The 17,101-nt window shown below is 37.0% G+C and overlaps 2 protein-coding genes and 1 pseudogene across 2 annotated transcripts; all 3 read right to left on the bottom strand.

The window, feature by feature from the left end:
• Window positions 1-104: 104 nt before the first annotated feature.
• Window positions 105-6,054, bottom strand: LOC141898819 (alpha-centractin). The gene is made up of 9 exons (XM_074784936.1): window positions 5,932-6,054; window positions 3,647-3,711; window positions 3,335-3,536; window positions 3,115-3,239; window positions 2,823-3,039; window positions 2,639-2,731; window positions 2,378-2,552; window positions 2,191-2,293; window positions 105-2,076 (listed from the first exon to the last, which is right to left on the bottom strand). Exons 1-9 carry the CDS (start codon window positions 5,977-5,979, stop codon window positions 1,974-1,976), a joined length of 1,131 nt encoding a protein of 376 aa, XP_074641037.1. The 5' UTR covers window positions 5,980-6,054; the 3' UTR covers window positions 105-1,973.
• A 464-nt stretch (window positions 6,055-6,518) lies between these two features.
• On the bottom strand, window positions 6,519-9,997 carry LOC141899518 (flavin-containing monooxygenase 5-like). Its single transcript, XM_074785883.1, has 6 exons — window positions 9,189-9,997; window positions 8,991-9,046; window positions 7,963-8,150; window positions 7,520-7,872; window positions 7,333-7,436; window positions 6,519-6,931 (listed from the first exon to the last, which is right to left on the bottom strand). Exons 1-6 carry the CDS (start codon window positions 9,769-9,771, stop codon window positions 6,605-6,607), a joined length of 1,611 nt encoding a protein of 536 aa, XP_074641984.1. The 5' UTR covers window positions 9,772-9,997; the 3' UTR covers window positions 6,519-6,604.
• An 873-nt stretch (window positions 9,998-10,870) lies between these two features.
• On the bottom strand, window positions 10,871-16,137 carry LOC141900147 (uncharacterized; annotated as a pseudogene).
• Window positions 16,138-17,101: the final 964 nt, after the last annotated feature.

The raw sequence follows: 17,101 nt of genomic DNA, 5'->3' as shown, positions 1-17,101 counted from the left end.
ATGAGGCATTGCGTGTTGATAAATTACCTTCAGTGAAAAAATCAAATATTTCTATCATAATATTATATGATCAATATTTATTCATCAACAAAATTGATCAATATTTCCAAAAGCACCACAGGAGAAAAAAACAGATTTCTTAAGATATCTCCCAGACTAAAATGCTGTACATTTTGTAATTTGCAAAATATAGAGAACCTAATCTGAAAATTCTTCATGTGAGTGTGGCTCCTGAATAACCCATTCTACAAGTTTAAAATGACATGCAACTGAAAATAAGCATTTTTAAATAGTTATTACATATACTTACGAACATTTTGAGATGTTTTACTTTATACATATGACATTTAGTAAAGTAGCACAGGTATTGAAGAAATCTATCTATGTAGCGACAGTAGAATTTCAATCCTCAGCTTTCTGAACAAGGCTCATCTGTTCAGCAGCGATTGTTTATGTCAAACAATTATTTTCAATCCCTCACAGAAACTAGGCATATTAAAAAGGAGTAAGCCATTCTAATATCCCAGACTGATATTAACCTTTCCAGAGTAGAGCGGTGGGCAGAAGATATATCTTACTGGTATAATATGAGTTATCCCAATTACAATTGTGATGTTTGTCATCTATACATAGATGAAAATGTTTTTTATAAATACACAAAAACATGTCATTCTATTCTTAGAAAACATATGAAGCTGGCAACACAAAAAAGAATTTATTCACCTACGTAACAAACCTTCATGGGAACTACAAAATCCAAAACCATAGAATAAAATTCAGGTCTTACATAGAAACAATACATGTACATGTAATTTTGTACAAGATACCAGAAATAAATGATTGAATCTACCTTTCCGGTACCAGTTTTACCATTTCCCCAAAAAGCATAATCAGACAATTCATATAAATTAGGTATTTTCCGTAAGTACTGTTTATTTACAAAAATCACATCTGCTTAAATGGTCTTGAAAGCCATTTCCCTTATGTTGGACAAGACAAAGAAGTAGGCTCTCGGACCCTTTCCTAGAAATGAAATATCTAATTTTTGTTAACAGATCTTGTCTTTCCAGGATGAAAAGATGTAATAACATCAGAATTTTAACAAGAACTACCTGTATATTGTTTTATCAATCTGTTATGCTTACAGTATGTGCAATGTACTACAAGACTATCTGTTTTGATCATGGACGAATAATGTAGATTCATTAATGAACAGCATAAATATGTAGTTATGAAATGCTTTTAGGAACAGACTGCATCTATTATGTTTCATAATGAATCTCTTCATTTTTTCATCCCAACCTACCACAGTTCAAGAAAACATTAACATGATAATTTCATGTATTTTTGTGAAACTAAATAATTTGTGCAAGTTAAAAAATAAATTTCCAATTAATACCAATGGACGAAATGCATGTGACGCTGCTGACACAACTATTTTAGGAAATTACGATACACGATCATAGCTGTCCATGAAATATCAAATGGCAGTCATACTTACAACTATCTTTTGCACAAATGCCTAAAATTCGATTGTACATCAGGTTAAGTTATGACTTGTAAAAATGTATTCAAAACTGCTCATTCCTACGATAATTCCTTTATTTGTCCTTTTACAGTCCTTTTCATGTGAGACTTTTACTGAAGCCATATCAGCTAACCATTTTAGCTATGAGCTTTACAAGTTCTCATCAAGATAGGACAAAAACATGTGAATGACTAGCCGCCAATAACTTACAGGAAAAGCTGTTATAATAAAAGGAATCTCTTAACTCAAACAAACAAAACGTCACTGATGTCATGACTAACACTAATTTATACAAAGCTTCTATGTGATGTTGAAAGAGACCACAAAATCCCAGCATGCTACTTCACTTGCATGTGTGGATTAAAAGGATTACTCTCAGGAACTAAAACCACAATGGAAGAAAGTAAGTTTATATGCGAATGTTTCACTTTTTTGCGTGACTGACTTAGAATGTTTTCCGGTGTATCGATCTGACTCCTTCATCTTCATATTCTCGTTTCGACACCCACATTTTCTTAAATGTATCTAAAGCGGCTAAAATGGAACCGCTGAAATGGAAAATAAGTAAACCTATTAAACTAGCTTTCATCAAGTAGGAAAGATATTCATAAACCAACACCACACATACAAATGGACTGGTACTAGTAATACATAATACATACCCTATCCAAGTGGAATATAATCTCTCTTGAGGAGCTGATATTCTTAATTTGATGTCTTTCGGAGCTAATTTTTTGGCCTCTCCTAATAATCTATCACCAAATCCTGAAATAAAAATGGTCACCAGTCATTTTGTTGAAGTGGTTTGGGCTGTCTGTAGAATATTCATAGACTCTTTTTAACACATACCTTTAAATAACGTAGAACCCCCTGCAAGAACTATATTAGAGAAAAGAGTTCGTCTCAGATCCATATCGGACTTTTGAATAGCGTATATGAGAACTTCGTGTATGCCTACTGATTCATCACCAATAAGATCAGGTCTGAATAGTAATTCAGGTGCTCTGTACCGAGCTTGACCAACCTATAAATACATTTTTTCATTACAGTTTGATATGAAAGATGACTTCAAACATGCTAAATATGAGACAGCCAAGTAACAGAACCTACCTCTAAAACACTTCCATCGGGAAGTGAATATTGTGTTTTCTCAGTTTCAATTGTTTCTTCTTTTTGTGGATTGATTGCCAAGTAACATGCTCTCTGAATATATTCATAACAGTAGGTTCAAACACCCATAATACCGGTATATACATGATTAGACACTTCTGATGCCTTCAGATAAATAAATTACCTCTTTGATTGTGCGAACAATTTCAAGCTCAGCTGAAGTGTTGAAATTGTGACCTTCTTTTCGAAGAAGCAGCTGTAAATATCGCGTAACATCTCTGCCAGCGATGTCAACTCTCATGATACTGTGTGGAAGAGCGAATCCTTCGTATATTGGCACGGCATGCGTTACACCATCACCGGAATCTAAAACAACACCAGTCGTACGCCCTGTCGCGTATCTGTGAAAATAATGATCATTTTATCACTTAAATATATATATATGTGCATGTATCAATATCTCTTCCGCTACTTACAAACTAAGGACAGCCTGCATAGAGATGAAAAGAGCCGGAACATTGAATGTCTCAAAGAATATTTCTGCCGCCTTCTCTCTATTTCTGCGTGGATTTAATGGTGCTTCGGTCAGTAATACAGGATGCTAAAAATTCAAAGAGTATCCCATAGTATTGAGTCTAGTAAGTGGAGAATTAGTAGTAAGTGTGACTTGCGACGAGGCTACGATCATTTTCACACCTCTTCAGAAAATGTTTGTAGCTGATCTTTAGAATAGATATATTGCCAAATTCGTTCCATCTCATTCCAATCTGTAACTATACCGTGTTCCATTGGGTAACGAATTGTCAGAAGGCCCCGATGTTCTTCGGCTTTTGGCCCCAAAAACACATCACCTTCCAATGCACCAGCCATGATACGAACATGTTTAGGCCGCCCAATACTAAAATGAAGAGAAACTCTTTAAAGCGAGGCTCAGACAATCATGATGGAATCATTATTATGTCAATTGGATAATCTAAAACAATTTGATTTGATGTAAAATAGACTTACAAATTTGGGAAATGATATTTGGGAATCTGATCACCAGCAAAGCCAGCTTTTATGACACCAGACCCCTACAAAATAGATATAATGCAATCATTCAATTACAAAAATAGAATTTCATTAATTAGTTCATCTAGCTTTGATATGATAGCTGTATTCTGAGGATATTGGTATAGCAAAAACAGCTGGATCAATACATCTGCACATGTGATAGATAAAATAACTGATTGCTAATCGATAACTACCAATAATAATCTTCAACCAGTTACTCAAATAATATTCAGCAACACTGTCATCAATTCACTAATAAGATGTCTCACTAGTGACGAAAGAAGTGCCTGCTCGAGACATTTCTATAGAAATTGGAATTCAACTAATAATTCGTATGTGGACTTTGGCAACAGGTGTTAATCTTATATACAGCAATCGACAAGTATTTGCTCTATGAAATTAACCAGATACACAGTCATTGCACATGTTTATTCCATTATTCGGGTTTTTCAAGTTGTGCACTCTATGCTTATCTGAACAGCATCATTTAAACAATTCAAAAATACTTTGTCAAAAATAAATTGAGCCATAGATGGACCTGTACAAAAATAGACATAATAAATATCAATACTTGACAGATGCATGCAATGCAATTAACATGTGTCACAACGCATATCATGGAAGGAAATAATTAACTGCGCCTATACGGTTTAGATAGGAAGTGGATATTTGGGAAAATATGGGATTTTTCTATTACACCATTTTGAAATAACTAAAAATTTATCTTTACAATATGAATAAGCTAGGTTGAGAATTTAGAGTCTAAGTACGCCTAAGGTTTTGGGCTTAATTAGGAATGGGATTAATGTTGGGTTTAGGGCTATATTCAATGCGTAGGGAAGGATTTAGAATTAGGAGTTTGGGATGATGAAGCCTAAAAAGATAAGAGGTAGATACACGTGTTATGCCAACGCAGCAGTACTTTTGTAAATTTTACCATGCTGGCCTCTCGCATGATAAGATTTAAAAACAACACTAATAAAGGTGGGGGAAAGGTTTACATTTATACGGGTTAGGTTTAGAGATAAAGGGTTTAGGGCTCTTGTCCATTAATTATACACCTAATTAAGGTAGAGATACCAACTGTTGCACCGGCAGCAGAAAGCTAGTAACTAATTATACGTCTGTGATTTGAGAATTAGTCAAGTACCGTTACTAATGTTCAACTTGACTTGAGAACACATCAGGTGGCCTAGCTCAGTCAGTTTTGATGGTACATACCTGATAAAAGTCTCGTTAGGGCCAAAAGCACTGGCAGCTGACCTAAAACATTTAATCCATTCATCACTTTATTGAAGGATATCCAAAAAATCTTCATTAAAAGGTGTTCGTGAGAGAAAAGAGACTCCATGATTTGAAAGTTCAACAATATGTTTCCATGCCTACAGACCAAACTTCTTTTCTCTCATGAACACCTTTCAATGCAGACATTTTTTGATATCCTTCAATAAAGTGATGAATGGATTAAAAATCGACGTTTTTGGTAAACTGCCAGTCCTTTCTGGTCCTAATAAGACTTTTACCAGGTATGTACCACCAAAGATGACTGAGCTAGGCCACCTGATGTGCTCTCAAGTCAAGTTGAAATAGACATTAGTACTAATGTACGGAATTTCTTCTAAGTCTTTACAGAACGAGCAAAAAATCTGTCAACCACCAAGACCTGGGACCTTTCACTGCTCTACTACTTGACCTATCAGGGTGACCGGCAAATCCTCACTGAACACTTTACGTATTAGCTTTTTGCCTGGTACCTTTATTTTAGGTGAGAAGAGGGTAAGGGTTTTAGAGCAAGGATCACTGGTTTGCGACGAGCCTTGCTGCATGTAGTCGAGCCTAATGACATTGGATTTTCTGCTGTATTTCCTCTCTAACTCTTTCCTAAAATTCTCAGCAATGTGATTGTGAATTTAAGGCTAAAATAGAGAGAGTGTGAGTTATTGACATAATTATGTCAACTGAGCTGAGTCTGAGGGTCTGCAAAATATCTAACTCAAAAAATATAAATTCTATGCCTCTGCCTGGCCTTCAGACATCAAAGCCAGACACATTCGATGTACTGACGACGACGAGCTGACAGCTGACCGGCGGCGCCGGTGATACTGACTCTGGAGTCTGACTGACAGTGACACACAACAGTGGGACACAGTGTCCAGTGACACATTACTCTACTGGCACTTCTTATTTATCATTTCTCAAATATATTATAGGAGTAAAAAGATTTAAGCCTTGAAACCTACATTGTCAATGACAACGGGCTGATTTGCAATCACGTCATAAGTATCCATGCAGTCTAGATTAACGATATTTCAAGTTTTGTGAGAAAAATCTGCAAAATTGGTGCAAAAATCGAACCAGGAAATGAAACAACTGCGCGTGCGCACGAGGTACGATTTTGATTTGGACTACTGGAACGGACCTGTCACAACGGAGTTGGTGGTAGGGTTGCTCCGTCTCTCGCTTGCCATAGACGACTCGTCCGGACGCGTTTTCCGGCGCGGTGGCCCTGAGTCTCACGATACCGCCGAATACGGTCCTAAAAACTAGAATCTCTTGTCAATCTACGAGCGTGCTCACTGAAAAATGCATCACTACGGCCAATCACTGGGAAATTGAAAGAAATAGCAGCCACCGCTAGGATAGTAGTATTTCTCACGGGCGCCCGGCGGCGCCGTGCCGCAGGCACCGACCTGGGCCGGGCGCGCGGAAACCGCCACACTGCTGACACAGGGACGGAGATCTTGACCATACAGCGAGTCTCAAATGGCCACGTCCCAAAGAGGCAAATAAGTATACAGTATACAGTATAATCTAAAACATATGGCACATTTATTATCTTTCGAAACACAGGGTCCAGGATAACAGAACACTAATTTTATAGTTACATCGGCTGGTCCACTTGGGTCAGTTATCTTAGATTGAATTAAGCTTTAGAGCGCATAGTAAGAATAACATAATGCCCAAAATAATGATAACATAACGCTTGGCAAGACCAGAACTTCCGGATAACCCAGTTGTAGATCTTGTTCTTGTTGCAGATGACATATTAATGAAGGCAGACTGGATAGTTTTCTTTGCTCCGGGCCATTTTCCTGGGCCGTTGAGCCGATATTGCGCCGGTACACATGGACCAAAAAAGCAACGCAGCGTTAGAAACGGATCCTCGAAGAACATTGATTTCAAATTAGGCTTTACCCCGACTTCCGATGCCAATTGGTCCATGAAACTAATCCAAAATGTCTGAAAAATAAGGCAATTGGTCATAATCGTAAAATCAGATTTATCCGTCAGACCTCTATGCAGCAATGAATCTCATTTAATTGACTTTCAATAAATGTGACATTCTAATCTATCATAACAGACGCTTGGTTTATTTTCAATTAACCGAATTACCAGACCTTACAACTTATATATTTCGATCAACTTCACTGGTTTACGAAGGTAGCAAAAACATCACAGAATAGTGTATAATAACTTTGTCCGCGTGTGGTAGATGGGACTTTGTCACACCCTATTAATTTCTTTTTTGTAATGAAGTGTTTGTTGCGACTCACTCAACGGCAAACTTTGTCACAATTACTTTGGTATATTAAACTTATTTTACCCTCGGAAAACTGAAAGAATTAAGTAAAAGCAATAACCTGCAATGTGTGTCGTTGACATGAAACATACTGATTTTTCATGGCTTCTTTTTTCTTCAGTATATCGTAATTCATATCATCTCTCGAAGGCAGCTGAACAATGCCTAGAATGAAATACATGTAGCTTCATTAACACAAATTTTATTCTTATAGATTTATGATATTAGTTTAGCTTGTAGTTTTATACCTTTGACAACTCGTGTATACCAACGACACTGCATTTCGGCAATTGGCATTACGGCTCCGATCGCTTGAACTAAACCTATTACCGCAAGCGTCGGGTGTTGCAAATCCGGCACGAATGTGTATTTAAACAGTGATGTATCGTTGCGGTTTATTTTCAAAATTGATTCGTCGACAAACTTGAACTGGTAATTGTATCCGGTTGCCAAGACTACTGCGTCTATTTTCTTGAATGTGCCATCGTCGAATTCAACACCATCTCCGGTAAAAGTTCTAACGTTCGTTCTTACCTGTACCCCTCCGGTCATTATCCGCTGTGGTAGTTCGTCGTTTATTGTTGGGTGCGCTTCTAAAGCTCTATACAAAAACACGATCGCTGATTAGAAACGCATTTTTTTCACACGATATGTATAAATTTCAAGCTAAAGGGAAGTTTAATATTTTCACCTGTGAGACGGTTTAACACCGTACGTTTCGTGATCGAAACGGTAGTTTGCTAATTTTTCTACCATCCATTGCAACCAATTTTGAGGCAACGAAAACATGAATCTGCTATTTGCCAACGCATCTGCAGGAATGCCCCATGGGCCCATTCGGTTTACGATCCATGCGCCACGGCGAGTTGATAGATAAACCTATGGAAAATTAACAAAGATAAACTTCTGAATAGAATGTCGAGGAAAATATCCCTCGCGAGCAGTCCTCACACCCTATGCATGACCACCAGCCCGCGTTTCAATTTTCATTTATTCATTCGAGTTAATGTATACGATATTTTTGGTAAACAAAAAATGAACACCGACATAAGTGATTTAGATTGCCCAGAAGTACACGGAAATAACCTGCATTATTGAATGGTATCGTGGCCGTAAAAAAACCACATCTCGAACAAAAGATATAGCGACCCAGTTTGATAGGTACACTCAACATTCGATATATCAACAAAAAGTTCATTGTCATTAATCGGGGCCCACGGCAACCGCAAGATAAAAAGTTGTAACAACTATCAATGGACAGACCACCATAGTTCTATACTCTGACCAAAATATCAGATACTTTTGACAATATTGAAATTAGGCCAAGGTGATTTTCAACTGCTCTCTTAAAACATCAGGCAACAGTTTAATGTTGAAAACGTAATTTTCAAGAATAATTCATAACTGCATTCAATCTTCGTCACCTGTGAATTCTGTCCAAGTGTTTTAAATTGTATACTATCAGCTCATTTTTGCTCTATACCGACGTAAAAAAGCAAACTGATTACAATTTGTATAAGTGCGTAATATAAGAAAATAAGTTATAAATATCATTATCATTATTACCATTATTAATATTATGTATTTTCAATTATAGAAATATTTTTGGGAAGGTAATAAACTTTGCTAGATGATCTTCGTAAATCAATACAGCAAGTGAAATGCTTCATAAAAGAGTTTGCAGAAGTTTATGTTTTCGATATTCCATCATCACCGTACCTTAGAGCAAACTCTGCTCAAATCAACAGCCACATCTACCGCCGAATTGCCAATTCCTAAAAACAAGATATAATTGTAAATTGTAAAAGAAGAACATAAAGAAAACTCGCGATGATTTCAATCAGAGTCGAGATACAAAACATATGAAAGTGGTATTCAATCAAATGAAAATTAAATCATGAAAATGAAATCACTTACCGATTATCAGCACCTTCTTATCACTGTACGATTCGGGACGTTTGTAATCGTGTGTATGAATCACCTCTCCTTTAAATTTATTCAGGCCCGGGAGATTCGGAATGTGTGGATATACGTGATGTCCTGTACAAATCATCACACCGTCAAATATTTCTGAAGTTTCGTTGCTGTCAGTAAATCCAGCTGGTCGCGTAAAAACCTCCCAACGGCCAGTTTCCGCGAAATCGGCTGCTGGTCTAACGCTTTCGACGCAACATGAAAATTTGATATGTTGCAGTAAATTAAAATTCTTGGCGTATAATCGAAAATATTTCAGAACGTATTTGTGTGGCATAAATGGTGGGAAATGTGACGGAACCGGAAAATCACTGAAAGCCATCATTTCTTTGCTCGTGTTGATGATACACGAATGATAAACACTCCCTTGACCTGGTCTAGTATCGTCCGTGTAATTCCACAATCCTCCGATATCATCGTCCATTTCAAAACAAACTGGTTCCAAACCTTCGTCGAGGCAACATTTGATGGCAGTTAAACCACTGCACCCAGCTCCAATTATCGCTATTCGTTTGTTCTGCATCATTCTACTCCGAATAATGATCGAATTGTCAGAAATCAAGATATTTTTTACTGCGTGTTGTACGACCGCCAAGCCGATAACTGGGTCGCTTTGTGTCCGACGGTCGGTGAAGAATTATGTACATATATGTATATAAGATTGAAACTAATGTCCAGTTCACTCATGCAAGTTCTCATTGAGAGCACCGCATACGAATTAAGGCAAAAATAAAACCACAAAAACACTACCTATAATAGTTTTGTTTACCGCGAGTTAGTTGGGACAAGGTTACTCTCGATTGGTTTGCGTAAGGTTCCAGTGGCTAAAATCCTGTTTCATTATAATCTTCCGAGCAGATCAGTTTTTTTTTCACTCGGTAATACCGGATGTATGTTCGGCAAACAGAGACAGATTTCATCAAAACAAAAAGGCTTCTCATTCAACTTTCACTGTTGCAGACAGTTTTGAATCTCCTCGAAGTAAGCGCGTGTTATGTATTTTTGACTGATATATTGAATTGTCGGATCAAGGACACTGGCCGTATTTTTTGAATGATTGTGTAGTTCTTTGAATGGAGTTTTCTAGGAAACAACGTATGCCATTTCTCAACAATACTATTGACATTGGCCTAATTCCACTTTTTTTTAGTTTTACGTAAGATAATTCGTACTTTTATTTTAAAAAGAACTATGTGATCATTGTAGCAAGAATTAATAAGCAATAAGTACTGATTTCCCCATTGCTCTACATAATAGTACCGTAAACAAATATCTAGACACACTTGATCCCAATTAAACGAAGGGCTTCAAGGAAAAAACGTGACGTATTTTGAAGTTACATGTCATGGTGAACGTGTTTCCAGAATTCCCAGACATATTTCATGTTATTCATGAGTCGTTACAGGCAGTCAAGCGCAAGCAGCTAAGTAGCCGGTCAGTGGAATTCTCTATCGAGCCGACAGTAAACATTTTCCATATGAACGTATTTTGTCTCGTCCCAGTACGGTTAATAAGGGTGACCGGATTGGTATAATCATCGAAAATGTGGCCATGTTTACATCCTTCCTTTCATCCTCCTCTTTCGTAGATAGTCAATTCACCACAAAATCAAACAAATCTCAATGTCTAATGGATTGGAAATATATTTCAAGGACATTCAATGATACAAACATTCTAAACTACAATTACTTCTTTACATCATTGCTGAGAGAAAATCAACAAGGAGACATTAAAAAAAGATAGGATACAACATAATACGGTAGTCCAATACAAACATCATGCCATGATCATTTTTCATTTCAAGATGTAGATAGACATACAAGACATTTAAAATCAACTTCATACAAAATCAGTCACTATCCATATCCATATCCATTTGCTGTAGATTATCCTTACTATCATCGATATCTGCAGCTGCGGGAGATGATGGAGAGCTACTTCTCTTCTTCTTCTTTCTCTTTTTGACATCCTCGTCGCTACTGAAATCATCTTTTTCTTCAGCATCGTAATCCCGTTTGACGACGACACCCTCTTTCGTTTCTTTATCTCGTTTTTTCTTGCTCGAACGATCCTTACTTCGGGAACGACTTCTTTTCTTTTCTTTTCGATGTCTGAAATTCAAAATTGATATCTTTTTATGAAATAATATGTTCTAACTCAAAAATTCGAAAAAGTTTTTTAACGGCGGAGTGGATTCACACCTGGATCTCGATCTAGAACGCTTTTCACGACTTTTACTCCTTGATCGCCTGTAATAAAAACAATAATAATTGAAACCAATCGTTCTAATCATTCTCAAAATTAAGCTTAAGCCTAAGTCTTTAATCTATCACTGACCTTTTAGCCGCAGTTTTAGCACTTGTTCGAGTATGGCTAAAAATAGAATATACTTTATAACTTCCCACTACCGGCATCAATATTTTTATCAAAATGTCACGAAAGAACTCTAGTAGCCAATGTAACATACGATACATCAGAACTAAACGGGTAGGTACATTTTACTATGAACAAGATTTCAAACTCCTATGTGAGAATGAGTATGGGAAGTTTAATGGAGGACCAGAGCTGCCAACTTCAGGGAAGTGCTGCCAGTAACAATAATTTGTAGCAGGAACGTTTCATTGGAATATGAAAGAACATGCTTGAATACATCAGTATAGAGGGATCAGACCCTCAGCTATATCTCTCATATTTCAGACCACATCAAACAAATCATATCAATGAGTAGACCAAAATGATCAATACAGAAAATGAGGAATGATTGGAGGCGTTTGGGATAGGTTAACTACAATGCACTATACGGTACCTTCTGCTACGAGAACGCTTTCTCCTTGAGGGCGACCTAAAATACAAGATACATGATGTATTTAATACGGAAATTACCTTAAACTAAAATGTAAAAAATAATATGGGTAGAATCATAGATTTGCTATAAATTATATAACACCATTATAAAATTTGATCCAAAATTACCTAGCTTTGGTAGATTTTTTCCTGGCAGGTGATTCAGAATCTGCTTTCTTCACAGGAGAAGCAGATTTTGAACGACTCGTCCGCTTTTTTGTAGGGCTTGGCGAGGATTTGCGCTTCTTCTTATCTCGATCCCTACGATCAGACATTTTCAAAAAGTTACGGTAAGTGTGTTAATAAAAGACCATAAGAAGTACAGTAACAGCCATGAGTAAGCTTACCTGCTTGTAGATCTTGACCGCCGTGAACCACGATAGCCACGGGGTGGAGTTCTAGAACGAGACTTTTTGCGACGACCTCTGCAATGCAATATTGCATTAAATCATTTATAATACTACAAAACATGTTAGAATTCATATGATGATCTACATTCAATCCCTGATATACCATCAACATCGGTGATTTAGGATTTTGGCTGTATATAGAGTATGGCCGTATAGAAAGTAAGACTTAAGCACAAAGTTAGCACTTTTTGGCACGATTGTCATTGTACGTAACTGCTCTTTGGGGTTTGTCAAATGATATTAATAACCTATGGACAAATCACTGTCATCCATGAACTAGGAAATATTTTTGTTGCTTGCCCAGAAGTGATACGTGCTTGGTTGATTTTGATTAATTTGATCAATACGGTTCTTACTATATCAGTTACAAATGCTGTGACAAAAAATTTTCTGATCTATTTTGTTTAGTCAAAAGGTAGCACTTTTCTGCACTTTTGACATTTCTGTGAAAAATAAGCACGTATCAGAGCCTTCACAAATTGTTTCTAAAATTGGCACTAGTATCACTTAGTTGACTTGCAACAAACCATATTTTCTCAGAAAAAAATCGGGCATCAGCAAGGGGTGGCGATATATTGGAGATTGACTGTATGATTAACACTGTAAATACCTGGATCGCGACCGCGAACGTCTGCTGCGGCGTGGTGATTTCGAACGTTTGCGCGACCTTGAACGAGATCGACGGCGAGATCTACTGGTCGATCTTCTACGTGAATGAGACCTGCGTCGAGATCTATAAAACGAAACAACAATAGATAATTAAACTTCAGACTGAAATACAAGGCATATCATATTGTCAAAAGTTTTCAATATAAATTTGGGACGTTGACAATTAAAGTACATGAAAGATCATTTCAGAAACAGGATCATATTAAGACGTAAATTATTGTATAGATTGATTCAAGCTTTTTAAATGAATATAGAAAATGCCAGTTATCAAAACACTGAAATTAAAACAAGGTAAACAATTACATTTTTCAATGCAGTGCACCCCTCATGCACACAGCCATTTTCACTTATAATGCTTCTATCTACCTAAGCAATGACTACCTTAAGAGAAATCCCACTGAAGAACTGATTTTCAGCATCTTATACATTTAACAACCCTCGACATGAAAAGTTGTGAACTGTATGCAACACATCATCAGTTGAACACAACTAAATTGATAAAAAGTTTCCATTTTGTTATGCACATGTTTTGTCACAAGTACGGTTTGTAAAGAAACTGAAATGACTCCTGCATGGTGAAAATACAGGTAATATTTGTATCTATTCTAGTCAATCATGTTACCTCTTCTCTCCCGTTTATGTTAGAAAACACAGCCAGAAAAGAGCAATACATTGAGTTTGGGTTTAATTTTTTTGATACATTAATGATGGAGATGATTATAATCTTACTGTTCTTTGTCCTTCACTTGTTTCGATTTCGATTTTGATCTTGTTTCATGAAAATCAATAAAAAATATTCATACAGGTACCTTTACAATTCATTAAACAGAATTTACACATCGACTTTATCACAAAACAAAAAACAGTTAATATTAACGGTTGTTTGTCTTGTGGTTTTTACTGTAACTGATAACTAGTGCCGATCATGGAAACCAAAGTGAAATAGGGTACGCAAGTGTGTGAGGAGAAACCGATAAAACAGCATCTAAAATAAAATCAACATCATCACAACAGTTTCAACACTAGGCTCACCTTGAACGTCGAGAACGTGAATGCCTCGATCGAGAAGTCGATCTTCTTCTCCTTGGAGAACGACTTCTTCTTTTCGTATTATATTCTGAAAAATAAAATCATCACCAGATTTATTAGTTATCCAAATCTGTCGGTAGAAAACACACCAACTATGAAGGTGACTTGGACTGACCCGGATCTACAGCGGCTGATATCAAAGACTGAGCCTCTTTAACTTTCTTCAAGGCTTCTTCAACTTCGCGAGAACCTGCTTCCGATTTATTTGTTGGTTTAACAATTGCAGTCATTGAATGTGTAACACTGGAACAAAAATATTGTTTGATCTCAGTAGAAATTTGCTTTAATTTTAAAAACACACACAAGAACAAATATCATTTGTTCTTGTAATGTCGAATGATGTCTGGTTTTTCTTTACCTAACAAGTCCATTCTTTAGCAGAACACCATTAAAAGCAAGGGCAGATGGAACACTTGACTGATAAGAGAATTCGATAAAAGCATTTTGATTTCCAGAGTTATCAGTTCCGGCCATCCTGGCATACTTGATCTCTCCAGCTTGATTAAAAAATGTCAGAAGCTCTTCCTGATTCACCTATTGGAAATATATTCATACGAAGAAAATAACCCTTTTCTTATAAAAAGTTACATTTCAATATGTCAGTATTCCATGCACTAGTTTACCGATGGATCAATATCCTGCACATAGACTGTTCTACGAATATCATCAATTTTGCTATTGTCCAATGTTGCTGGTAGTGCTGGATATGCTGGTAGATCCATTGCTGCTAATTTTGGGTCGAATGTCATCAACATTTGCGAACTGCCAGTTCCTGTAACCTGAAAAATGATAGGAAAAATAAGAAAACTTTTCCTATTTGATCAGAAGATGAAATCATCACAATAATGCGTTCAAACTTTGAAACTGAAAATGGTGCAGGAATTCTTACCTTATTAACAACATCAGCAGGCCAATTAGTCATTCCAGGTGCAGAACCACCTCCAGGTCCACCAAGTTTTAGGGCAGTAACTTCATCAGGGATTTGAGCTAAATTACAAGCAATGCTATAACAGTATGAGGCTATACAGTATTTACATTCAACTTCTGAAAGACAATTAAACTTACTGTCCGGAGCGGGAACAACAATTAATGCTCTGTCGATGAATACAGTATTAGTGAGGTGACAGGCTACACCAGCATCCGCGTTATCCACATATTTCACATAACAAACGCGATTTGATGAAGAATCTAAGATGAAAGATTCTCTGAAAAAAATAAATAATGTAGAGTTAACCTTTCATGCAAATCAATGGTTACAGGTTAACAAGTCTTTTTTCGATTGCAAAAAATGGATAATATGGATGATAATTCAATACGAAAAAGTATCTGAAAGGTTTATTCGAAGGCAAGTCAATTCAATAGCTTGTTTGGCCAGCTTTGTCCCTGCGTTTGTGCAAGCCTAATTGAAATAATTAGCCTAATTTTTCTCGGTTTAATTCAAAATCAGGGCCGGCCATATTTCCATTTGTCATTATTAATTATATTAAAGCAAGAAACACGAGTGCTCATTTTCTTGTTTTCTTCTGGTTTTTCAAAAAAGTTTTGTTTTTTTCTCATCAAATCATCCACACAGCAGGTTATCGAATTTTACTTTCAACTGCCAAAAAAGAAAATACTCAGTTCTTCTTAAACTAACTTACTCATTCGGATAAAGTTTCAATTCTTCAATTTTTCCGATGTAAGAAAACAACGTTTTCATTTGATCACGGGTTGCAGTTGGTGCCACATTTGTGACTTGAACCACACGGAACGAAGTCATCTAAACAATTCAATGATAAACTCTCATCCACAATAAACAGATAAATAGCTAGAATAGAGAAAAAAGAAAAGCGCGACGAGAAAACGTCGGCGAACAAGGCAATGTAATCGACGAAACCGCCATCTGGGTGGGAAAATACGAGTCAGAATTAAAATACGGTATTGGACTTGGAATGGTGCAAATTGTCATCCTCACGCGCCAGTGTGCGGCCGGGTAACGGTCCTACCGGTTCATAGAAACTATGCTGCTACGATATCTATTTTTTTCGTAGGACCAAGACCTAGTAATTCTTTTTACCTGTCTTGTCAAATTGGCAAGTGTTGAACGTGTGGAAAAATGATGTCCGGTTAGTACCCCATCTTCACCCGGGGATTCGAACCCACTACGCTAAAGCTGTTCCCCGAACCCCTTGACCTCACGAGTCGTTGGAGTCGTTACTAGCCGGCCAGAATCCGGTCGTACCAATCACAGCGCTTGTAACAAACCGTCAGTAGACTTCTTTTGGTTTTTCTGTTAAATTGACCAATCAGCGAACGTTTTATCGAACAAGGAAATATTTCGCAAATCGATATATATGACGTCACGCGCGACAGCGCCAGTAATGAAATCACGCTTCGTGAGGCCAGGGGGCTGGTGGAAGCGAGTTCGGGAGTGATACCGGTGTCACAGTACAACTAGCATCCCCGTACAACAGGCATCCCATAGCAGACTGCGCATGCGTCAATATGCACTGCGCATGCGTCAATAGCAGACAGCTTTTCGCCGTATAAACGGCATCCTCTGACAGCATAGCTAGCATTTACCGTAATCAATCGCGCCGTGCTTTTTGTTTCCGATAATATACTTATCGATTTATTTAACTATCATCAATAAAAATGGATCCTGCTGAAGCAACGAACCTTTCTAATTACCTGTTGAATGGCCAATATCCAGCCGATTTTACAAAGGCGATGAAGTGTACTCTGAGAAAGAAAGCGAAGCATTTTACCATGCAAGGTAGGAAATGAAATATTTTCGTTTTTCAAAATAATATTTGAAAATTCATTAAAGTGTTTTAAAATTATTTTTGAGATAGATAAATACAG

The sequence above is a fragment of the Tubulanus polymorphus genome, chromosome 2 (genome assembly GCF_964204645.1).
Source record: "Tubulanus polymorphus chromosome 2, tnTubPoly1.2, whole genome shotgun sequence".
NCBI classification, from domain to species: domain Eukaryota; kingdom Metazoa; phylum Nemertea; class Palaeonemertea; order Tubulaniformes; family Tubulanidae; genus Tubulanus; species Tubulanus polymorphus.
This window is presented reverse-complemented; position numbering and strand designations above follow the sequence as displayed.